The 25,126-nt window shown below is 44.1% G+C and overlaps 2 protein-coding genes and 4 non-coding genes across 7 annotated transcripts; all 6 read left to right on the top strand.

Annotated features, from left to right (window-relative positions):
* Nucleotides 1–13,267: 13,267 nt before the first annotated feature.
* Rpl17 (ribosomal protein L17) lies at nt 13,268–16,592 on the top strand. Its single transcript, XM_048363484.1, has 7 exons — nt 13,268–13,294; nt 14,056–14,108; nt 14,197–14,237; nt 14,633–14,767; nt 14,994–15,092; nt 15,850–16,041; nt 16,500–16,592. Exons 2-7 carry the CDS (start codon nt 14,069–14,071, stop codon nt 16,545–16,547), a joined length of 555 nt encoding a protein of 184 aa, XP_048219441.1. The 5' UTR covers nt 13,268–13,294; nt 14,056–14,068; the 3' UTR covers nt 16,548–16,592.
* On the top strand, nt 13,921–13,986 carry LOC125364341. Its single transcript, XR_007213496.1, has one exon. It is a non-coding gene; the product is annotated as a small nucleolar RNA SNORD58 (small nucleolar RNA).
* On the top strand, nt 14,307–14,372 carry LOC125364339. Its single transcript, XR_007213495.1, has one exon. It is a non-coding gene; the product is annotated as a small nucleolar RNA SNORD58 (small nucleolar RNA).
* On the top strand, nt 14,843–14,907 carry LOC125364338. The gene has a single exon (XR_007213494.1). It is a non-coding gene; the product is annotated as a small nucleolar RNA SNORD58 (small nucleolar RNA).
* Nucleotides 16,080–16,143, top strand: LOC125364337. The gene has a single exon (XR_007213493.1). It is a non-coding gene; the product is annotated as a small nucleolar RNA SNORD58 (small nucleolar RNA).
* Nucleotides 16,593–20,193: 3,601 nt separating the features above from the next.
* Nucleotides 20,194–24,650, top strand: C15H18orf32 (chromosome 15 C18orf32 homolog). 2 transcript variants are annotated; one of them, XM_048363486.1, is made up of 3 exons: nt 20,194–20,256; nt 22,918–23,105; nt 24,029–24,650. In XM_048363486.1, the coding sequence occupies exons 2-3, from the start codon at nt 22,941–22,943 to the stop codon at nt 24,092–24,094; spliced, it is 231 nt and encodes a 76-aa protein (XP_048219443.1). In that variant the 5' UTR covers nt 20,194–20,256; nt 22,918–22,940; the 3' UTR covers nt 24,095–24,650. The 2 variants fall into 2 exon arrangements, with proteins under 2 accessions (XP_048219443.1, XP_048219442.1); XM_048363485.1 differs by having other exon boundaries at nt 20,250–20,373.
* The last annotated feature ends 476 nt before the right edge of the window (nt 24,651–25,126 follow it).

Here is a 25,126-nt window from a genome sequence, read left to right as displayed (position 1 = left end):
AGCCAACAACAAAGAGTTGAAGGACAAGAACTCATGACTGAAAGGAGGCCCCTGGGAGTGAATGAGCTGAAAAGGAGGGATATGGAGGGAAGGGTAAGATGTGGAGGTGTTCTGGATGAAGAGCCAGGTGCAGGGACGCTGCTCTGGAAGAGGGAGACACAGCCTTCTTCCAGGAGTGAGCGTTGGGAGAGGGCCTGGAGATGTGGGGAGAGGAACTGCACCTTTGCAGTCAGTCCACTGCACTTCTCAAAGCTCATGTCCCAGTTTTTTATTCTAAAACAAAACGATCAATCACCCCAAAAGGAAACAATGAAAACAAAAGGAAAAGACATTCAGCAATCAGGGAACAACACGGGGAAATCCCTTCCCCAAAAGTAAACATAAGGTGAGATGTAGTGTCATGCACTCACAATCCCAGTGCTCTTGAGGCTGAGGCAGGAGGATGAAAACATCAAGACCATGTCAGAAAGACAAGAGGAGAGCCAGGCACCACTGATAGCCCATGCCTGTCATCTTAGCTACTCAAGAGGCTGAGATCTGAGGACCATGGTTCATCCTGGGCAGTAAAGTCCATTAAGCTCTCATTTCCAAGTAACCACCAAAAAGCTGGAAGATAAGGTGTGGCTCAAGTGGTAGAACACTAGCTTTGAGCAAAAGAAGCTCAGGGACACGCTGGGAATATGGCCTAGTGGTAAAAGTGCTTGCCTTATATACATGAAGCCCCGGGTTCGATTCCTTAGCACCACATATATAGAAAAAGCCAGCAGTAGTGCTGTGGCTCAAGTGGTAGAGTGCTAGCCTTGAGCAAAAGGAAGCCAGGGACAGTGCTCAGGCCCTGAGTTCAAGCCCCAAGACTGGCCAAAAAAAAAAAAAAAAAGAAGCTCAGGGACAGTTCCCAGGGTCCTAAGTTCCAGCCTCAGGGATAACACAAATAAGCACATAAAAAGTTTAAGTAGGAAAAGGAGAAAGAAATTCCTTAGGAAACAAAGGAAGAGAAGCAAAAATTTCATCTGGTTAGCCAGGCAAAGAACTCGGTACCTGGGAAGGCCACACGCAAGACATGTCAGGCCAATATATTTTATTAAACAACTGGATACACTGTGGGAGAAGTCTGTTGCTTAGAGTAATGGAGGATGTTTCTTCGTGTGAAGAGAGTGGAGCCAGAAGATCGCAGGTGCTCCAGCCTCCATGCTCTCAGGTGACTGGAATACAAATTTCTGTGGCATGAGAATATATATAGAGAGAGAGATTGGGAGCTCTTTTATCCCCCTAATTGTACTAAGGCTCAAGCAACCTCAGTCCCCACCTTCATTCACAACCTCATCATTGAAAAGCCTAAAATAAGTCCAAGAAAATACTGTTAGGTCAAAGGCAAATTTACATGTCAAGGTAAACTTGTGAGGCATCCTTTGCCCCTGAAAGTGAAGAAAGCATTTCCCCAACAAAAAAAGCTAACTAGTGCCATCTAGTGTCCAAGGGTGCCACTCAGACACCAGCAATAGGAACGTGTGTTTTTCCAGTGGTCTTAGAGAATAGGGGGGAGGGGGGGTTCTTTCTGGGATTGCCCTTGGCAAAATCCACTCGGTTTTTTTCCTCCGTTGACGTGAATCTGTTCTAGTCCCTGAACTCCCCAAATTGCTTTCCAGCTACCCAAATTTTCATTGACATTCAGACATGGAAGGATGAACATATTTTTCTCCTAAGAACAGAAACATCCAGGTAGTGGTAGCTCATAGCTATAATCCTAACTACTCAGGAGGCTGAGATCTGAGAATACCAGTTTGGGACCAGCGTAAGAAGGCAGTCCTTGAGACTTATCTACAATTAAACAGCAAAGTACCAGGAGAGGAGGTGTGGCTCAAGTGGTAGAGCACCAGCCTTGAGCAAAATAGCCAAGCAAGAGCAAAAGGTCCTGCATTCAATCCCCAGGAAAGAAAGTGGTGTTATACACCTGTAATGCCTGAATGTTGAGACTGGAGGACTGTTAAAGCTAGCCTGCCTTAAAAAAAAAATCAGGGGAAAAAATATGTACCTTCTAAAAATCATGCAGAAATAGAGCCATTAAGACTAAAAAAAAAAAATTTCACCTTGAGAATTTAGGGCATCTCAGAAAAGACGACAAAATCAGACATTACTCTAGCTCTGGGAGATAAGGGAAAGACTGGCTGACAGAAAGATGGCGGCCTGAGAAGCAAATGAGAGGAACCCCCACCCCGTATAAATAGGATTATGTTTTCCTATTGTCGTGAAAAGAATTCCCGTTTCCTGGTTGATAAAGCTAATTTCTAAGTGATGATCAAAAGAGACTTGTATAGTTGGTTCAGACTGAGAAGAGTGGAGCAAATTCCTATAAAGGATTAAGTCTTTCCTGGGGTGTGGAGTCTTTCTAGAGTGAAAAGTATTGTTCTAGGGGCTGAGAAGGGGGGTAACAGCACCACATGACAAACATGGAACCTTCACTCAGCTGAGAATCCCCAGAGTCCTTTCTAAAAAATGTGGTCAGCCTTGGCTCTAGTGGCCAGCTGATTTAATATTTAATGTGCAGTTGACCAACCCTTCTTAAGAGAATAGTAGCTTCAACTACAATCAGTTGTGTGAGCGAATGGTCAAACTCCTACAGGTCTGACATCTGTCTTTGCCAGTCAGTGAGGAGACTTAATGGCTATTTACCAAAGGCTAACGATCTGTCCTTTCCTGCTACTTTGTTTTTGTTTTGTTTTTGGCCAGTCCTGAGGGCTTGGAACTCAGGGCCCTGTCCCTGGCTTCTTTGTGCTCAAGGCTAGCACTCTACCTTCTGAGGCACAGCAGCACTTGTGGCTTTTTCTGTTTATATGGTGCTGAGGAATCAAACTCAGGCCTTCATGCATGCTAGGCAAGCACTATACTGCTAAGCCACTTTCTCAGCCCTTCCTTGCTACTCTGGAGAGTGTGCCCAGGAAATGAAGACCTCATGGTCACTAATAAGGAATACCAAGGTAGGTGCTGGTGGTAACCCTAACTAGTCAGGAGGCTGAGATCTAAGGATCTCAGTGGGAAGCCAGCAGGGGCAGGAAAGTCCATGAAACTCTTATCTCCAATTAACCACCAGAAGACCGGAAGTGATGTTGTGGCTCAAAGTGGTAGAGTGCTAGCCTTGAGTACAAAAGCTCAGAGACAGTGCCCAGTCCATGAATTCAAGCCCCATACCTGGAGTGGGGGGGGAAAGGTAATACCAAACAGAATGTCTCTGGAGAACAGAGTTTTGATCCCATTTGAATTTGACAAGCCCCTGGGCATTTACTTTTTTTTTTCTTCTGTTTATGTGGTGCTCAGGAATCAAACCCAGGGCTTCATGCCTGCTAGGCAAGCACTCTACCACTAAGCCACATTCCCAGCCCTGGCATTTACTTTTTTATTCCTACCTTGCCAAGCTCTTACTACCTTCTGTCTGACTTTCTACTACAGCTTTCCTTGTGTTCTGTTGGAATCCAGTCCCTGGCCTCCTATTGGGTAGGTAAACCTCCTTGGCACACAGACAACAGTGGACATAGAGCCAGAGATTGGGCACCTGGCCCTGGGGAGCAAAGGCCAAGCAGGATGAACGAAGCAGGACCCTGACAAAGGCAGCACTAGGCAGGGTCAGGAGAAAGGATGGGGGCAGTGAGCTGGATCACCTGGAAACAGAGGTCACCATGAGCAGTGAGAAGGAATAAGTATGCACCACTGATGGGCTCATAATCCTATAGGTTATTAGGTGATGGAAAGAAGTAGGACTTGGGAGCATGCTCTAAATTTTGTTCAGTGTGTGCTTACCACCCATTCTCACCATCATGATCTTCTGCCTCTGAAACCACAAATAGAACAAAACAAACAAAACCTTCCCTTCTTTAGCTCATTCACTCAGGTATTTTGTGTTATAACAACAGAAAGCTGCTGGGAATATGGCCTAGTGGTAAAGTGCTCGCCTTGTATGTATGAAGCCCTGGGTTCCATTCCTCAGCACTACATATATAGAAAAAAGCCAGAAGTGGCGCTGTGGTTCAAGTGGTAGAGTGCTAACCTTGAGCAAAAAGAAGCCAGAGACAATGCTCAGGCCCTGAGTTCAAGCCCCAGGACTGGCAAAAAACCAAACAACAGAAAGCTAATTCAAGTATCACTGCTTTTGCTCAATATTATGGGGATATAGCTCAGTGACAGAGTACTTCACCTAGTGTATATGAGGTCTTGGATTCAATCACCAGTATTGAGGGGAAAAAAAATGTGTGGTGACTAAATTTTATCTTTCCTTTGAACTAAATTCCCTGTGTGAACTATACTTCAAGAGAACTGTATAACTGAGAGAGGGAAAGTACCTTTGGGTAAGACCTCATGTGCAAAATGCTGATGAAGAGACTAGGGGTATAGGAAGATGAGAGATCATGTGCTTTGCACTCGGAGGCCCAGTATCTCCCTCCACCAAAAAACAAAACAAAACAAGACAAAAAACCCACCAAAATAAACAAAAAGTGCTGATGATCCAGGCATCAGTGGCTCATGACTACAGCTACTTAGGAGACTGCAATCTGAGGATTATGGTTCAAACCCAGCCTGGGCCAGAAAGTCTAGAAGACTCTTATCTCCATTTAATCACTCCAAAAAGCTGGAAGTGGAGCTGTGGCTCAAGTGGTAGAGATCTAGACTTGAGCAAAAAAGGGTCAGTGCTCAGGCCCTGAGTTCAAGCCCCAGAACACACACACACACACACACACACACACACACACACACACACACACACACACACACATTGATGGAAGACAGGATGGAAAGAAGTACTACCTCTTGAACCACATTTCTAGCTCCATTATGTAATCCTTGATGAAATAATGGATTTAGGCCAATGAACTTCAAATAACTACTAAAGCCATTAGTTGAATAGTGAAGTGCCAGACTTTGAAGTCAGGCCCCACTTTACCACGCGAACCCCACTTTACCACATGAACCTGAGATAAGCAGGCCCTGTGAGCAAACCCAGGACAAGCTTATTAGGGCCCAGTCAGTCAAGAACTCTAACCACTGAAAATGCTTAACTCTAACTGCCCCCAGAATGCCTCGAGCCCTGAGCCAATCAGATTTGTACCTGTGTCCTAATCTTGCTTGCTTCAACACCTGATTGTTGTAACTTTGTTTTTTGCCTTTATAAGCCCTGTGCAATCGCAGCTTGAGGCTCCCTCCTAACCTCTGCTGTGTCGGTGGGTAGGACGTGGCCTGAGTTGCAGCTCGCTTGAATAAAGCCTTGCCTTGCTTTTGCATTTTGGAACATCTGAGTCTAGGTGGCCTTCTTGGTGGTCGTCTCACGACTTGGCACAACATTTGGGGGCTCGTCCAGGATCACCCCAGAGACCCTCGAGACCCCAGACTCCGAAGGTAAGGAAACAGCACTGTTCATTTCTTTATTTGTCTTGTACTGTAATTTGTCTGTCTGTTTGTCTGTTTTGCTTTTGCTTAAAGGGGTTCTTTAAGAGGTTGTCGAAGAGGACACGCTTACTCAGCAATCTCGAGGAGACTGGGGGACGCCCCAGACTCTGAGTCCACTTGGGTCCACTCCTCCTGCACCCTTGTGGGAGGTTGGGCCAACTTAGGTCTGCTCCTGCTGCTTAGCAGGAGGAGGCTTGTGGGCCAACCTAGGAGATCTCCAACTCATAACTTTTCTTATTCTCAGGCCTGTGTGTTGTGTTGTTGTTTGTTTTTTGGGTTTTTTTGTGTTTTTTTTTTTTTTTAGCCTTCTGAACTAAACATCTCATCAGAGCTATGGGTAATGTTCTATCTTGGGTATCTCCATCTAGCCCCCTAGATCTGACCCTAGCTCACTGGAGGGAGGTCAAGGAAATAGCTCAGAACCGAGGTATGGCCCTTAGGGAGGAAAAATGGATCACCCTGTGTAAGTCAGAATAGCCCACCTTTGAGAGAGCTAATTGGCCACCTGAGGGGAGCCTTGACATAGTTAAGATCAGGACTTTACAAAGCCTAATCGACGCCCCTCATTCAGACTATCTAGACCAGATTCCTTATATAGACACCTGGAGGGAACTAGTTGACAGGGACACTCCAGCTTGGGTTCGGCCTTTCTTCAGAATGAGTGTAAAAATGTTTTACTAAGACTATCAACCCCTGGAAAATGAGGCTGGAGAATGCTAAAGTCATATATTAAAGGTTTTGTCTTAAAATTTGCATGTTGCAGGAGTAAGATTGGCAAAAATATCTCTTGCCACTGGAAAATGTACGGCCGATGCCTATTTTGCACGCTTTAAGATCTTTTGAATATGTATGTGTGCGTGCATGTGTGAGTATGAACATGTTCAAGATTGTTAGTATGATGTAAAATTGAGTGAGTTTAAGTTTAAATTCAAATGGTCATCAAGTTTGGGCATTACCAAATGCTTTAGAGGATTATTGTATTGTTTTAAAGGCGAACTACAGTTAAAAAATGTTTTATTAAAAAACCAGAGCTGGGGCTGGGGATGTGGCCTAGTGGCAAGAGTGCTTGCCTCCCATACATGAAGCCCTGGGTTCAATTCCCCAGCACCACATATACAGAAAATGGCCAGAAGTGGCGCTGTGGCTCAAGTGGCAGAGTGCTAACTTTGAGCAAAAAGAAGCCAGGGACAGTGCTCAGGCCCTGAGTCCAAAAGCCCCAGAACTGGCAAAAATAAAAAAATAAAAAAATAAAAATAAAAAAAAACCAGAGCTAAGTGTTAGAAATTTGGATGTAAAAGGCTATATATATTAAACTAATGGGGATAGAAGTAAACTCTCATTAACTCTATGTATGTAGGAAGAAATGGCAAAATGGGCCAATGTTTCTCACTAATATATTGGAAAGCTGAATGGATAAGTATTTCTAATTGTAATTCTTGCATTAAGGAAAAATTGTCATTTGAGTTCAAAGGTCTTTATGCCATGCAGTAACTGGGACTGAAAAAAAAAAAAAAAAAAAAAAAAAAAAAAAAAAAAGAGGCTCTTTTGAAACAAGCAGCCCATAGGCAAAGGGAGGCACCTGGTTTCAGAATGCCTGTGAGCTTCAGTTTTTCCAATGCAGATAAAAGCTAAAGTGTTGGGTTAGTAAAAAGGCTTTGGAAATCAAGAATACATTTCTAGATAAGAAATTTGGAAGTAAAATTGTCCTACATAATTATTGCGAAGTGAGAAAAGGAGAATTATGGCTACCAAAATGTTTAATTGCCATTCCAGCTTCTTTGTAGGTTTTTTGTAACAGTTTCCAGCAGGCCCACAGAGAAGCACAGGTGATTCCTACAAGTTTGTCAAGATCTAATACTGGCCCTTAATAAGTTCCAGGTAAGAGCATGCTTAAAAACTACTTCTGTGTGGACCACCTTGTTGCTTTAATTGGAGTAAAGTGGCCTCTTGTAAGACTCACTGATCTGAAATCTGCAGTTCGAAGCCAGCCCGGGCAGAGAAAGGTCCCTGTGAGAGACTTGTCTCTAATCAGCCAGCAGAGTGCTGGGAACAGAGTTGTGTGGATCTCTAAGTGGTACGGTGCTAGTCTTGAGCTGGAAAGCTGGGGGACAGTGCTCAGGCCCTGAGTCCAAGTCCAGTGGAAAGTCACTCCTCTTGGGACAAAAGTGATAGAGCAAGTAAGCCACTGCTTGGATGGCAGAGATGGTGTCAGATCCTAGAGTCACTCCTGTTTGGCCTTTCAAAAGTTAATCAAAGCCGGGAAGTCCTAGAAGAATAGTTCGTAAGCATGCCTTTCCAATGCCCATGTCTGTCTACTGGGCAGGAACTTGCCAGTCATCTGTGATAGTGGGTAGTAAGGGTAAGTTTGTCAAATGAGAGGATAGTTTAAAATCCCAACCCCCACATCTACTCAAAGCTCTGACTGGCAGTGAGAATTTTAAGCTGATACATCTGTTCAGGAAAGAAAGCTTGTAGACCTGAGATTGTGTCCTTATTGAGATCTGTTAAAAGGCCTGCAAAGGTAATTTTTCTTAGGTCATCAGAGATCAGTTCCCCAGCCAGTCAGGAAAAAGCTTTTACAAACTAGAATGTTAAAAGGCACAAATTTGTAAACCTGAAGTCACCTATCTGGGCTTCATATTAAAAGAGAGCAAGCGTTGGCTGTCAGATGCACGTAAAGAGACTGTGCTGAAAATCCCTGTGCCTAAGTCAGCCAGACAAGTCAGAGTTCCTGGGAACAGCAGGCTTTTGCCGGCTGTGGATACCTGGGTTTGCTGAGAGGGCCAAGCTTCTATATGAAGCCACCAAAAACCTCCCAGAATTTCATTGGACTGAGCAGATGCAAAAAGCCTTTGAGGCAATCTAGAAAAGCCTTCTGGAAGCCCCTGCCTTAGGCCTACTTGACATGAATACCAAGAGAGGGGGCTACTGACAGCCCAAGGAAAGGCCATTAGAAACAAGCAGGAGATTTTTAAGCCTCATCCGGGCCCTATGGGAACCAGCAAAGATTGCCATTATGCACTGTCTGGGTCATCAAAAGGGAGTTGATTCCGTGACTAGAGGGAATAATCTGACCGACTGGCAGCTAAGGAAGCAGCCCTTCAGCCCAGAGAAGCATTGACTCTAGTAGACCCAGGGCCACGAGCTTTGCCTCCTGTGCCCCAGTATTCCCTAGAAGACTTGGAGTGGATAAAGAAAAATCCCATGGCCCACAAAACCCCGGACAGAGAAGGAAACAATGACTGGTGGAAAACTTGCGAAGGGAAACTTATCCTGCCACAAGGGCTGGGTAAGGGGATCCTTAAGAGAATCCACCAAGCTTCTCACATGGGAACCCGAAGAATGCAGGACTTGCTCTGACACTCCAAAGTAAAAATTAGACAAGGAGACCAACTTATTGAAAATATTGTTAAAAACTGTAAGGCCTGTCAGCTTACCAACGCCCCCAATCAACCAGTTACTAAAGGAGCTCGCCTCTGTGGGGATAGGCCAAGTGTGTATTGGGAAGTAGATTTCACAGAAATTAAACCTGGAAAAATTTGGATACAAATATTTGCTAGGTTTTGTAGACACCTTTTCAGGATGGGTTGAAGCCTATCCAACAAAGCATGAGACTGCGAATGTAGTGGCTAAGAAGATCCTGGAAGAAATCCTACCCAGGTATGGCTTCCCATCCACCATTGGGTGGGACAATGGACCGGCCTTCATCTCAAAAGTAAGTCAGGGAATAGCCGCTGCACTGGGGACGGATTGGAAATTGCATTGTGCTTATAGACCCCAGAGTTCAGGACAGGTAGAGAGAATGAATCAGACTCTAAAAGAGACCTTAACTAAGAGACTGGCGCAGACTGGGTGTCACTCCTTCCTTTTGCTCTGCTTAGAGTAAGAAATTCTCCCTATCAGCTTGGCTTTATTCCTTTTGAAATAATGCACGGGTACCCCCCGCCCATTATTCCTAGCCTTCAGACTGAATTGCCTGCTGATTTGGAGGATGCTGAATTTTTGTGTAAGCTCGATTATTTGCAGCTTGTGCACAAGAATATATGACCCCAATTTAAGGCATTATATGATTCTGCTTCTGTCCCTACCCCCCATTTATTCAGACCAGGGGATTGGGTGTTCGTCCGAGGGCATAACCCCAAATCCTTAGAACCACGGTGGAAGGGACCCTAGATGGCATCGCCACTTGGGTTCATTGCTTCCATGCCAGGCCAGCTGACCCCTTTGCCCTGGACAATGACTACTGTGGTGGAACATGGGAGGTCTCCAAGCACCCGACTTAGCTGCTTCGCCTTTGCCTCAAGAAAAGAAAGTTAGATTGAATATTGTTATAATTTTCTTTTTGCCTTCTTTCCTTGCTACCCTGGCTAATGTTGACGTTAACCCTCACCAGCCTTTCCAATTATTTTGGCAGCTCACTCCAAAGTGGGGTGACCCCCTTATTTTAGCAACTAAGGAAGCCCCCTTAGGAACCTGGTGGCCAGACTTAGTAGTAGACTTATGTGATCTGGCCACAGGCAACTGGGATGTGCCAGATCACTTGGACCCGAACCTGAATAAGCGACTTCCCGAGTGTGATGAGCAGGAGTCCTGTCCAGTTTGATGTGTGCAGTCCCTTGGTAAAGTAGACTAAGGTTATAGGTTCCTGGCTAGGTAAGGTCAACACCCCTGAGTCAGCCTGAAGAAGTTACAGAAGATGGATGATCTTCACCCATCAGCCCCCCTTTAAAACCGAGGGACCAGAGTTGTTTTGGGGAAGATGAGGCAGGATAAACTAGAGGCATGCAAAACAGAGGTACAGAGACTGTACTTGTGAGAAATGGTGACAAGCCCTTTGGTTACTACTTTGGGCCCTATTGGCCCATGCCTTACCTCTATATCATCCCCTAGACATGCAAGCCATTGAAATGGACAGAATGGAGCCATGATTGGCTCCCAAGGTACCAAAGAGAAAAGGGGGAAATGAAGTGCCAGACTTAGTAGTCAGGCCCCACTTTACCACGCGAACCCCACTTTACCACGTGAACCTGAGATAAGCAGGCCCTGTGAGCAAACCCAGGACAAGCTTATTAGGGCCCAGTTGGTCAAGAACTCTAACCACTGAAAATGCTTAACTCTAACTGCCCCCAGAATGCCTCGAGCCCTGAGCCAATCAGATTTGTACCTATGTCCTAATCTTGCTTGCTTCAACACCTGATTGTTGTAACATTGTTTTTTGCCTTTATAAGCCCTGTGTAATCGCAGCTCGAGGCTTCCTCCTAACCTCTGCTGTGTAGGTGGATAGGACATGGCCCAAGTTGCAGCTCCCTTGAATAAAGCCTTGCCTTGCTTTTTTGCATTTTGGAACATCTGAGTCTCAGTGGCCTTCTTGGTGGTCGTCTCGCGACTTGGCACAACAATAGTTAATGTGAAACTTTATGAAGAAAAGAACAGAACAGACCGGCAACTCTTAAACTCATTTGGTAACTTTTATATCAGGAATAATGAGATAATTAGATGGCATATTCATCTTGAGACATACAATAGGAAATACACAACATCCCTGTGATGTTTTCTCATAAACATTGGGGGAGGGGTGTGCGGGGCTGGGCACTAGTGGCTCTCACCTTTAATCCTACATACGTAGGGGGCTGAAATCTGAGAATTGAGGCTTAGAGCCAGCCCCAGCAGAAAAATCCACACAATTCTTATCTCTAACTACTAAAAAGGTAGGCGTGGAGGTATGGCTCAAGTGGTAAAGTACTTGCTTTTAGCAAAAAAAAAAAAAAAAAAAAAAAAAAAAAGTGACCCCAGTACCAACACAAAAAAAGAAAATTTTTTATAAGATAAAGCTAATCATTATTCAAGATATATTTCCAGATAGCTGGAAGTATGGCTCAAATGGACAAGCACTAGGCCCCCCACACACAAAAAAAATTGCAAAAAAATTTGAAGACTAGAACTGTAAGGTCCACCCCAGGAGGACTCCATGCAGATGCCACCCACCTGGTTAAGTCTCCAGCCCATAACCTGGGTAACCGGCTGACCTGGAGGCAGTTACCTCCCCCTTCCCGGAGGTCACATCCTAATCCACCTGGCCACGCCCCACCGCCTCTGCCCTAGATAAGGCAGGGCTGGGCGGGGGGGGGGGGGGGGGGGGGGGGGGTGGGGGGGGGTGTCACCCCTTCTCTCCTGCTGTGCATCACCTTGGCCACAGGCCTGGAGTTGAGGAATAAACTTTTCTCTCTTGCCTGAATACCACATGGCATTCTCCTTTTTTGGCTACTAACTTTAATAAACCTTACAAGAGCATGTCCTATTGTGTTGATAGGGTGGTAGAAAGGGTAAAGATTGTAGGATTTGTGTTGTTTTGCAGGGCTGGGATAGGAACTTGGACTTCACTCACACATTGCTAGGCAAATTGCTTGACTACTGAGCTACACCCACAAGCCAAGTTCAAAGTGAATGACATATTCTTAGGGACCCCAGGAAAGGAATCCATCTGGGAAGTGATTTGCTCTCTGGGTAAATCTCAGGAGGAAGATGGAGGTGGGAAGCTTTAATTTGGGAGGAGGCCTGCACTTAAAGCCTGTAAGGAAAGGGAAGATCATAGAATCCAGCACTTGGCACTGAGGATGGAGTAGAGGTGAGGGTTTTGGAATTGAGAATAAGAACCAAATGAGCTGAGCTGCCTGGAGTAAAAAAGTCAGGCACTACCAACATTGGCTGAGAGAAGAACCAGAAGGGGCTGGGAATGTGGCTTAGCAGTAGAGTGCTCCTCTTGCATGCATAAAACCCTGGATTTGATTCTTCAGCACCACATAAACAGAAAAAGCCAGAAGTTGCCCTGTGGCTCAAGTAGTAGAGTGCTACCCTTGAGCAAAAAGGAAGCCAGGGACAGTGCTCAGACCCTGAGTCCAAGCCCCAGGACTGGCAAAAGGAACAAACAAAAAACTATGAGAACCAGAAGACCCAGGCCAATGAGGTTTCAACTGGCAATACTGAAGATTTGAAGATTTCAGTTAGTACATTCTTCTCACTGGTTTAAGACTCAATTGATTGGGTAGGTGACCTTCTTATCCTAAGAATTTCCTGATTACTACAATCCTTTTATCTTCTTAACTGCCCATTAACCAACCTCCTTCAGGGAGTCAGAGATCACAAAATCAAGCCCAACAAACGTCAGTGTATCAACTAAGCCAAAACTCCCCCTCTTACTTAATAATATAAGGTCTTGTCTTAGAATCACAATATTGTTTCCCCCCTCCCTCACCTTGTTTTAGGAATCGAACTCAGTGCTCAAACATACTAGACAAGTGCTCAAACACCAAGCTACATCCTCAGCCCCCTTTTAAAAATTTCATGTGATGTGATGGAAATACATTGCAATTATGAAAATTGTAAAAAAAAAATCATTTGGAGACAGGATCTCACTAAATTACCCAGGCAGGCTTCCAATTTGGGATCTTCCTGCCTTGAGCAGCCTGGATTACAAGTCTGGACCATCATGACTGGCTATCTTTTATTTGTTTTCTTTTTTCTAACCTGGAACTTAGTTCCTAGCCAGGTTGGCCCAAACTTGCAATCCACCTGCCTCAGTCTCCCAAATGCCGAGAATACAGGCACAAGCTTGTTTTCAATGGATACTTGCAATCCATAATCCTATTTCTAGATCGAAAAAAAAAAGGAGAGTTTTGAGACGGTCTCTAAGGAGGCATTTCGTTTTCAGAAATTCTTCTAACACCTCCCACACTCCCTTTTATTCTCCGCCCTCCTCCCCGCCTCAGATCCCGGTTCCTCTGTAGGAAGTCTCGCGAGAGGTGGAGTTGCCATGAATTCTCCCAGAAGCCCCTGCTCTTCCTCTTCCTGTAAGCGGCCTGAGGTGAGTGTTTCTCGGTTGTCGCGCTCCGAGTGTTCAATCCGCTTGTCATCTGCGCCATCCTGGCCTCGGGGTCGCCAACATCGAGGCGTCTTGAAGCTGAAACCCCGTGACTACGCTTCCTCGCCTGAGGCGGTGTTGTCTGTGTGGGGATACGTGGTGGGGCGTCTTCCAATGGGGCGCCGGGTCCGGCTGGCCTACGCGGCCCGCACCGGAACACATTGGCAGGGATGGGGTTGGCAGGCCGAGGCGGGGGTACGTGCACCGTGTGGGTCGGACCGACCACCGATGCGCACTGCCCTGCAGCGAGTGGTGGTCGACCGTGAGACGCATTTGTCACGCGAGGACGTTCGAGGGAGGCAAGTAGGGTCGACTCCACTTGGCAGAGAGCGGGGCATGGCCGACGGCTCTTTGGTGATAGTCGGAAGGCTGTTGTGGGGAAAGGATGCAGAACTGCCGGAGAGAGGTCGTGGTTGGGGTTTGTCCTGCCAATGCGTCGTTTTGGCTCGAAAGATGGGACCTTGGGGTCCCCTCGTCAATATTGGGGATGTGTGGTCTGTGTCACTGTTTCATCCTTAACCATCGTGGGGGTTACTAGTGGGTTAGACTTAAGGAAGAGGAAGGAATGGCTGCGATGATGGCATTTCTTAGCACACCTTTGGATTCACAATGAAAAGAACTAATCTCTGAGCAGCAGTAAGTAGCAGTTGAAACTACCTAAGCTGCATTAGCACTGTTAACAGTTTGACCGTACTCCCTTCCAGGTAATCTGTGAAAATGGTTCGCTACTCCCTAGACCCAGAAAACCCCACAAAATGTAAGTATGTATACATAAATCTGCGTGTGTTATTTTTTAGTTGAATGTAAAACGTGCGTGACATTAACAGACTTTTTGAATTTTTTAGCATGCAAGTCACGAGGTTCGAATCTTCGTGTTCACTTTAAGGTATGAGAATTGATCATCTATAAGATATAGGAGTCTACATGTTCCCTATTTCTTCCCTTCAGATGGTAACTGCAATGATGCCTTTCTTAGGACACCTTTGGATTTACCATGAAAATTAAATCAATTCTGAGCAGCTACCTTTTTATCTAGACATTATTTCCTGAGGTCTAGTGACCATTGTTGATTTGAGATTATGAATTTATGTGAAATAACCAGAGAACTACTTGAACTAGTGCAGGTTAAGATCAGGCTAAAACAGTTATTTTAGTTAATGGAGATTTGAGGTTTCCCCTAGCATTTTAAATCACAGACGTATTTAAAAAATCTTCCCAGTTGAAAAAAAAAATCAGACAATGCCTTATCAAGTTACCAGAACTTCTATTACTTGTGTTTAGAACACCAGAGAAACAGCCCAGGCCATCAAGGGTATGCATATCCGAAAAGCTACCAAATACCTGAAAGATGTCACTTTAAAGAAGCAATGTGTGCCCTTCCGGCGTTACAATGGTGGAGTTGGCAGGTGTGCCCAGGTGAGAAATCTTGTTATTTGGAAAGAAAAATTGCAAAGGTAATTGGATGGAAATGGCTAAACCTGCCACTTTTGGTTGCTGTGATGACAATCTTAGGACACCTTTGGATTAACCATGAAATAACTCATGTTCTGAGCAACCTTGATGTTGGGTGAAACATTCACCTCGATTCCAATGTAAATTTAAACCAAAGAAAATAACTTAGTTATCTTTCTTTTTCTTCCAGGCCAAACAGTGGGGTTGGACACAGGGTCGGTGGCCCAAAAAGAGTGCTGAATTTCTGCTGCACATGCTTAAGAATGCAGAGAGTAATGCTGAACTGAAGGTACATAAAACATTCACAAACAGTTGCTACCTTCTAAGTAGTTGGAAAATTTTGTGTAAAATACTGGATGTGGGTAGTACATGTCTTTACTGCCAGCACTTCTGGGGTGAAAGCTGGGAGATGTAGAATTCAAGGCCAGTCTAGGCTGTGGGGAAAGCCTATCAAGAAGTATGTGAGCCTGTACTCACTGGTGGTCTGTACTCCACCAATCCAAGAGGCTGAGATCAAGGATGGAGGTTCAAAGCTGACCAAGGCAAGGAAGTCTGTGTGGCTATCTCCAGAAAGCCGGAGGTGGTGCTTTGGTTCAAAGTGGTAGATTGCCGGCCTAAGTGAAAAGCTCAGGGATAACAAACACCCAGGCCCTGATCAGTTCAAGCCCCAGGACTGACAGAAACAATGTGTGAAGATAGTTTCCATGCCTGTAACATAGATGTCCCTGTAGAATGTGATATTTGCTCACCAAGGGACAGGCTCCAGGGTTTTAGCACAATAGGATGTATTTTGTTGTGCCATGAACCTTTTGATAATGTGACTAATTACCAGATCAGCTGCTTTGTCATTGATAGGTTTTGTTTTGCCTGAATTTACACTGGGAAAAAATGTAAAATAGCAATGTAGTTGATGAAAGAAATTTCCCCATTTGGGTTATAATTACCACTTAGGAGGGAAAATGTCTCTGCTTCAACTAATTATACATTGCAGGAAAGCCATTCAAATTTTATGATATCCTGCCTCATTTTGTTCTCTACTCTTCCAGGGTTTAGATGTAGACTCCCTGGTCATTGAACACATCCAGGTGAACAAAGCACCCAAGATGCGCCGCCGAACTTACAGAGCCCATGGTAGGATTAACCCATACATGAGCTCCCCCTGCCACATTGAGATGATCCTCACTGAAAAGGAGCAGATTGTTCCTAAACCAGAAGAGGAAGTTGCACAAAAGAAAAAGGTAAATTAATTTGTGCACAATACCAGGAAGACTTGGGGTTGCTGTGATGACTATCTTAGGACACCTTTGGAATAACCATGAAAGGAAAATGTTCTGAGCAACCCTTTTAGGATTACAGTTTTTCTTGTAACTAATTTGTTTCTTTACTAGTAGTTACTTTGTGTTAAGTGTATCAAACCCAACACAGTGTTTCAAAATCTGAAAAACATTTTTTAGCAAATGATTGCATCCATTCTGTTAGCCAAGAACCTAATACCTATTCCATACTTTGCTCTTCACAACTATTTACATTTAACTTCATTGACCTTTGCAGTTACATTTTCGCTCTGTCTTTACTTCCCTGTAGTTCTTACAGCAGTTAGGACTGTCTCTGATCCTGAGTATAAATGGAAGTCTTGTAAGGTTTCATGTTCGTTTCTTAGAAACTTAATGCGTTTTTTTTATCTTTCTTTGCCCAGGTATCCCAGAAGAAACTGAAGAAACAAAAACTTATGGCACGGGAATAAGTTTAGCATAAAATTGCAAATAAATGAATGTTACCTTATTATAAATGCTTTGGGTTTCCTCTTATTAGCCACAATTTTTTGCTTATCACTTTGTATGAGTCAGGGTTTCTTTAAGCAAAGCAGGCTTTGAATTTGGCAATCCTACCTAGGCTTCCTAATGTTGGGATTATAGATTTGCATCACCACACAATTAATGGTCTGGGCCATTGGTGTATGTTTATATGTAAACATGTTGTATGTTCTGGGTTTTTTGTGAAGAGACTAGTGTTTACACCTTCCTGGACTTAACATCCTCAACCTCCCTTTTAGCAACCACTGGCCGAAAGGTGTTTTTTTTTTTTTGTTTTTTTTTTTTTTGCCAGTCCTGGGCACTGTCCCTGAGCTGCTTTTTGTTCAAGGTTAGCATGCTTGTGAGCCACGGAGCCACTTCTAGCTTTTTCTGTCTATGTGGTACTGAGGGCTTCTTGTATGCTAGGCAAGCACCCTACCACTAAGCCACATTCCCAGCCCCAAACATGTTTTGAATCTTTTTTTTTTTCTTTTTTTTTGCCAGTCCTGGGGCTTGGACTCAGGGCCTGAGAACTGTCCCTGGCTTCTTCTTGCTCAAGGCTAGCACTCTGCCACTTGAGCCACAGGGCCACTTCTGGCCATTTTATGTATATGTGGTGCTGGGGAATCAAACCCAGGGCCTCATGTACATGAGGCAAGCACTCTTGCCACTAGGCCATATCCTCAGCCCCATGTTTTGAATCTTGATGCTTTTTTATATAAATTATAACATGGATGGAAGGATAATGGTATTTTAATTCATAGCTTCTTGCTTGCCAAGAGGCACTCTACTGTGGGCTAATTCTGAGTTGCATGCTCCTTTCAGTCTCCCTGTCTATGACATGGATTTCAGTCTTGCTGTGGTGACCTGGGATATCCTTTCAGAATCTCCATTGGTGGGCTTCCGTGTAGTGTGGGATAACATGAGTGTCAATCAGCTGGGTTTAAAAGGGACGACTTGTGAACTTTGCTGCTTCCTTTGTCCTTAAATCTCTTAGCGTCCCTAGCAGCTAAGATTACAAGCATAATTCACTAGCATGTTGCTAGAACTTTTGAGATTTACTAAGGTAGAATTCATCACCTATTTATATAGTACAGTATTGATGTACTCAGCCATGCGTCTTGTGGTTAACTTTCAACTGCACCCATTAGGATACTTTTGAAGGAAGTATGGCTTGTTGGCACTAGCTTTAACTGCAGGTTTCCAGGATTTGTGCATGTTTAACATACATTAGTGTATTCTAATTTATTTTGGTGCTGAGTGTTAAACAGGACTGCACTTGCTAGGCAAGTGCTTTGCCACACTGAGCTACATCCCAACAATGGCTGTCTTTTTTTCTTCCTGGCTTCCTTTTGCTCAAGGCTAGCACTCTGCCACTTGTGCCACAGCGCCACTTCTGAGCATTTTCTATATATTTGGTGGTGGGGAGTCGAACCCAGGGCTTCATGTATACAAGGCAAGCTCTCTTGCCACTAGGCCATATTCCCAATTGCTGTCATTTTTAATCTCCTTGAGTGTTCCTATAAATACACCCTCTGAGCAGAGTAGGATTTATTTCTTTCACCAATCCTGGGGCTTGGACTTGGCCTGGATGCTTTCCCTGAGCTTTTGCTCAAGGCTAGCACTCTTACCACTTGAACAACATCACTACTTCCTCCTTTTTTTTTTTTTTTTCCTGGTGGCCAGTCCTGGGCCTTGAACTCAGGGCCTGAGCACTGTCCCTGGCTTCCTTTTGCTCAAGGCTAGCACTCTGCCACTTGAGCCACAGCGCCACTTCTGGCCATTTTTTATTTATTAAAATTATTTTGACAAGGTGTTGTGCAAAATGGGGTACAGTTACATAGTAGGGCAGTATGTACATTTCTTGTGTTATACCGTGTTTTTCTTTCCCTTCCCTAGGTCAGGTAGACATATATACAATACACAATGTACCAAGAACATATACAGTAGGCACGTGGCCTACGCCAAAGAAAATTCGCCTAGGTCTTTAAATGTAATGTCTAGAATAGACAGTATGTCGACAGTAGTCTTATATGAATGTACATACATAGATAGATAGATATATATATAGCTATAGTTGTTTGGTTTTAGTTACATAATGTAGGGTCGCTGACCCAAACCTGTGGGAAATACCATTTGACAAAAGGTTTTTTGTTTCACAGACCTGGTCTCTACTGTCTCCCCGTCACCCCATCTTAACAGTCATATATCAGGGAGATCATGCCCGTTTGTTTTCTGTGTTCTACATTATTTGTTCAAGTTCTAACCATTTCCCTGCGAATAACAATATTTCACCATTCCTAATCGCTATGTAGTATTCCATTGTGTATAGGTACCATATTTTTTGGATCCATTCATCTGTGGAGGGGCTTCTGGGTTTCCATATTTTGGCTATTGTGAATTGTGCAGCGATAAACTTGGAAGTGGAATGGCTGGGTCATAGGGTAGGTCTGTATTGAGCTTTTTGAGAAACCTCCATACTGTGGTTGTACTAATTTGCACTCCCACCAACAATGGAGAAGGGTTCCTTTTTCCTGCACCCCCTCCAGCATTTGTTGTTGTCTGGCGGTTTTCTATATACGTGGTGCTGGGGAATTGAACCCAGGGCTTCATGTATATGAGGCAAGGGCTCTTGCCACTAGGCCATATTCCCAGCCATTTATTTATTTATTTATTTATTTAGCCAGTCCTGGGCCTTGGACTCAGGGCCTGAGCACTGTCCCTGGCTTCTTTTTGCTCTAGGCTAGCACTCTGCCACTTGAGCCACAGCGCCACTTCTGGCCATTTTCTGCATATGTGGTGCTGGGGAATTGAACCCAGGGCTTTATGTATGGGAGTCAAGCACTCTTGCCACTAGGCCATAATCCCAGCCCCCTCCTGCTTTTTTGTTTATGTGGTGCTGAGGCTTCTTGCATGCTAGGCAAACCCTACCATTGCACCACACTCCCACCCCAGGATTTTTGTTGGCAGTGGTTTTCATTTTTTTCAGTTATCGTTAAATCACAGTTAATATTCTAGGAGCAGTTGGACTTTAAAGCATTTAGTATGTTTCCACCTGCCGTGTAAGAGGCTTCTAAAGTTGCCATGTCCTCCCCAAGCCATTAAGCCCCAAGACCTTTTATTCCAAGCAACTGAGTCCTGAGCCCAGGGCCTCACGAGGGCTAAGAATGTACTGGAGGTACATTTGGCTGACTCCAAATTCCTCTACTCTTGAAAACCTTCAAGTGGTACAAGTGGTGGTGCAGACCTATAATCCCAACCACACTCCAGCTAGTCAGGGCAGCCTGGGGACACGTCCCCCATCCAGTAAACAGCTCAGTGAAAAACAGCCTACGTGGAAATTGGGCATCCTCACCTACGTGTAGAGCAGCCTGCGCCATTGCCTGAATACTTTTTAAATTGCCCTGCCTTCAAGGACGGAGCGAGCCTTGCATAGGGAGGAACCCAATTCCTCACGAGAAAGCCAGGCTCTGCTGCCCCGCCCTCAGGGGGGAGGCCCTGCGTCACCAATGCGTCCCGTCTGGTGCGTTCTTCCCCTGACGCAGCACGCCTTTGTCCGGCTTTTTGGAGCTGCCGATTGGCTGGCAGCAGCTGGCCCCTCCTCCGGAAGTGAGGTGCGGACTTGCCCTGGGAGCTTCGCGGTCGCAAAGTGGGTTTGTGGTGAGTACGGCGGGGTTCGGGTGCAGCGGGGCCGCCGTTCTCCTCGTTCCCGCGGCGCTTGGGCTCGGCGGCTCGCAGGGGCCATCCCAGAGGCGCTCCTTCATTCCGGCCCTCACGGTACGTGAGGCACGGCGCTCTCCACTCGAGCCTTCCAAAGTCTCCCAGCTCCGCCTCGGCGGTGGTGTCCGCTCGGAACCCCGGGCCGGCCTGCTTTCCTCGGCGGCCGTTTTGCTCTCTGCCTCGCTGTCCCTTCCCTGCCGAGCCCTTCCAGCTTTTCAGTCGTCGCCTCTAACTTGCTCCGGCCCCGCTGGTTTCTTTCTTGGGCGATAGGCTTCTGGCCCTACTTGCCGGGTGTCCATTGCAAGTCCATCGGTCTATCTAATCGTCGTCTAGGACCACGTCGGGTGGAAGATTTCCTCTGCTGCCGTTTAGGCCATTTTGCTAGCTCTGTTGGGTTGGAGAACCGTTAGACTACGCGTCCTCGCCACTTTCTAGACTTTTCTAACTCGTAGTTTGCTGTGTGAAATGTACTACAAAGAATCATTTCGAGGACTGTGATTAAATAATAACTTCTTTCAGAAAAGAGCTAAGGTTTTATAAAAAGCCGTTAATTGTGGCGTGAGCGATTGGTAGCACTTCCCCCTGAGAATTTATTTACTATGAGATATATATGAGCTTATTAAAATACTCAACTGAAAAGGTAAAAGTGAGTATGATGGGTTGCTAGTCACCAGGTTAGCCTGGCCGGTAGGTAGCACCAGCAGTTTTGTGAGAGCTGAATAGAAAGGGAAGAATATGACTGTGTTGTTTTCCAAGAAAGAGCCTTGAGCTGGGAAGCCAGAGCCGAGAATTCGAATTTTCTTATGGTTCGCTGCTGGTTGAACTTCGTACAGGTCCTAGCTTTTGGATCTTCCTTTTCCTTTTTGTAATACTTGTTTCACTACCATATTGTCTGACCCTTACTGCATCTGAGAGATGGACATTTTCATTGTCTTCATTTTACATTTGAAGGAATGAAGTAGGTATTAGGTCCAGGCAGCTGCCAGGCGGTCTACCTGACAGAATTGTTCAGTGGTACCTGAGAGTGCAAGACCCAAGACACTACCCCTGTATCTCTTAAGGTCAGCCAAAAATAATGATTCTTGAAAAAAAATTAAAAACCACTGCTGCTATGACTGTGTGTGTGTCAGAGTCAGTACTGGGGCTTGAACACAGGGCCTCACCCTTGCCTTTATTTTTTCACCTCAAGGTTAGCACATTTCCACTTGAGATAGACCCACCTCCACTTTTAGTTTTTTGGTGGCTAATTGGAGATAGAAATCTCTTGGCCCTTTTTGCCCTGGTTGGCTTTGAACCAGTATTCTTAGATCTCAACCTCTGAGTAGCTAGGATTACAGATGTGAGCCACCAGCACCTGGTTTTGTATGACTTTGAATTAAAGCATTTGCTCCTTATACTTTTTGGAACAGATTTCTTGGAGTTCTCTAAATCATTTTTAATTTGTGGGGGTTTCAAAAGTTCATTGAATCTTTTGTAAAATGGCTGGTAATTTGATGTAATTTTCACTTTTGTTTACACCTCTTGAGATTAATTTTTAAAGTCACATTCAGATAGGGCTATTACTAACCTGTATTAGGAATAATTTTTAAAAGCTTAGTGTAGTCATGGTGCTCTTTGCCAAGTAGTACTACTTAACTATATGATTTTGAAATTTATAAGTCTTGACATCTTTTGCATTATGCACAGGGATATGATATGACTTATGCATCATTCTGAAGCTGAAGAATTACCCTATATGATACTGGATAGAATTTTATTGCTTGACACACCTTGTCCCTAAAAAGGCAAATAGGGGTATAGTTCAGTGCTACAGTCCTTGCATAAGCATGCAGAGCCTTAGGTTTCATCCACAGATCTGTGGGCTAGGAGACACAGAAGGAAAGAAAAAGAAAAGAAAGGAGGCTGTTGCATAGGAAAGGCTAGTTGATTTGTAGCTTTTTTTGCTTCTGGCATTGTTAGGTTTGGCTAATTGATAGTCAGTCCCTAAAGATTGAGCCTTGAAAGTTAATTCACTCTTAAGTAGACTATAAGTCATGTTTTTGTGCTCCATTTTTTTGGTCTGTAAATGAAGACAGCAAGGGCACTTTGCCTCTGAGGGTATTTTTGTTTGTTTTTAGATTTCTTGCTTAGGTTTTGTTTTTAAATTTGTTTTGTTTTGTTTTTGTTGCCAGACCTGGGGCATGGACTCTGGGCCTGAGCACTGTCCCTGGCTTCTTTTGAGTCACAGCACCACTTCTGGCTTTTATCTATATATGTGATGCTGAGGAATTGAACCCAGGGCTTCATGTATACAAGGCGAGCACTTTACCACTAGGCCATATTCCCAGCCCGCCTCTGAGTTTTTTTAGAATTAAATAGATTGGCACATAGCTTTAACATCAGATTTATGAGTGGGATGGTTGGCATGCTGGCATCTCTCTGTATCTACCACCAATTACCTTACAGAAACAGCACTTTTATCTGAAAACCTTTGGGAACATTACAGATTTTAAGTATTCCCTTCACTGTAAAAATAATCCTTTCAAATACTTTAATCTAGGTAAAGTCCTTCAATCATCAATGGGGAGCTAATTTTTTTTTTTTCTTCCCTCATATCAACAGTTTAGGAGCTCAAGCCTGGGACAATGGTGTGCATTCCTTGTATCGTCATTCCAGTTCTGCTCTGGATCTTCAAAAAATTCCTGGAACCATACTTGTACCCTCTGGTCTCCCCTTTTGTTGGCCGTATATGGCCTAAAAAAGCTGTGCAAGAAGCCAGCGATAAAAATAAAGGCTCAGTAGGCTGCAAGGTAAGGACATTGAAGTGCCTTGAGTAAGGCAGTGGTACTTGGCTTTTAGAAGGGCAAGTTTTGGGGGCCAGAAGCTTCAGTAATTTGTCTCAATATAATTAATATTTGACTTAAGCTAAGCTCTTAAATAGGCCTCTAATGTATTTTGCCCTTTGTTTTATGACCAAAACAGATTGAAGGGTTTTTTTTTGTTTGTTTTTGTTTTCTTTTTGGGGTATGTTTGGGTTGTTATTTTGTAGGTTCCAAGGTTTAGGCTTGAACTCAGAGCTTTAGACTCATTCAGCTTTCTTGCTCATGGCTGCTGTTCTACCACTTGAGTTAAATCTCCAGCCCAGGTTTTTGCTGGTTAGTTGAAAATGAAGTCTTGTCATTTTGTTTTGGGGATTTGTTTTTGTTTTTTGCCAGTCCTAGGAATTGAACTCAGAGCCTGAGCACTGCCCCTGGCTTCTTTTTGCTCAAGGCTAGCTAGCACTCTGCCAACTTGAGCCACAGCGTGACTTCTGGCTTTTTTATATATATTGTGGTGCTGAGGAATCAAAGCCAGGGCTTCATGCATAGGCGGCAAGCACTCTACCGCTAGGCCACATTCCCAGTGAAAAGTCTCTTCGACTTTTCTTCCCATACCTTTTTTGTACTGTTATCATCTTTACATGGTGCTGGGGATTGAACCTAGGACCTTGAGCACACTAGGAAAGTGTTCTCCCATGTTCCCAGCCCCAAGTTGAAGATTCATTGAAAATGAATATTTAACAACTTTTTTGTTTTTTAGTGTTGTCGTTAATTGTGTTCACCTGTGCTAACGTACTACCATCCTTCCTCATATCTGGAAACAAAATGGCTTTAATCTTGTTTGTTGTGTGATTTTTAAAGAAAACGTCTTTTATGCTAAGTATCTTTAATATATATATGTCTTTCCATTTTAGGCTGCAGACTCAAATGGATTACCAACAAAAGGACCAACAGAAATCTCTGACAAAAAGAAAGACTAATGTGATTTTCCCCAAAGGATCTCAGTTTGGAAAATGGACCTGATGATACAAAGCACCTTCTTTGTAGTTATCTCTGACCTTTTTCTCTGAGACCAGAATTCAATAGACAGTTTAGATATTTACCTGGTACTAATCAGGAAATATATGGTATTTATATTTAAAATGAACTTAGTTGTATTTAATTACTTCATTCTTGAGTTTCTTTTCCATTAAAATAGTTCTCATTCTGTTTTAATACTATGAATAAGTAGATTTGTGCCAGTAGACCCTCTACTGAAAAGCCTCGGGCCTTTAGCACTTGCTGAAATGAATTTGCTATTTGCTGTAACTCAAAGGGTTCTAATTTGAATAATATTACTGTGAAATAGTACAATGATTTGAGAAGATGCAGTGCAGCAGTTCATTAGAGTAGTAACTGCTGTTTGCTGCTCTAAGGAAGGTGGAAATTGAAAATTTCTTGATAAATGAAACATCTTTTACATATACATCTACTATATAAACTATAATCCTGTTGCATTCCTTCTGTTCATACAAATGCATTAAACAGCCAATTTAACTGGTGGCTCATTATTCTTTTAGTCTTTTGGTATTTGGAAGGGAATGTCTCACCAAGTCACAAAGCAGAATTTGTGTGTGTCCGTTCTGGGGCTTGAATTCAGGGCCTGAGCACTGTCCCTGGCTTCCTTTTGCTTAAGCCACTTGAGCCACAGAGTCACTGCTAGCTTTTTCTGTTTATGTGGTACTGAGGAATTGAACTCAGGGCTTTATGCATGCTAGGCAAGTACTCTACCACTAAGCCACATTCCCAGCCCAAACAAAGCAGAATTTTTTAGTGTAATATATAGTGACTCAGCTGGGTAGTTGGGAACTAGTCTGGGCTCACTTATGGGAAGGGGTGTTTCATCTTGGCCTTTGCTTCAGTGTAGCATCAGCAAATATTCCAAGATGATAAGATAAACTTTATTTTCCTGGGGCTTTAACTCAGGGCCTGAGCACTGTCCCTGGCTTCTTTGTTTGTTTTTGGCCAGTCCT

Source organism: Perognathus longimembris, chromosome 15 (genome assembly GCF_023159225.1).
Source record: "Perognathus longimembris pacificus isolate PPM17 chromosome 15, ASM2315922v1, whole genome shotgun sequence".
Lineage (NCBI taxonomy): Eukaryota > Metazoa > Chordata > Mammalia > Rodentia > Heteromyidae > Perognathus > Perognathus longimembris.
Note: the sequence above shows the minus strand (reverse complement) of the source record. Positions and strands in the feature narration are given on the sequence as shown.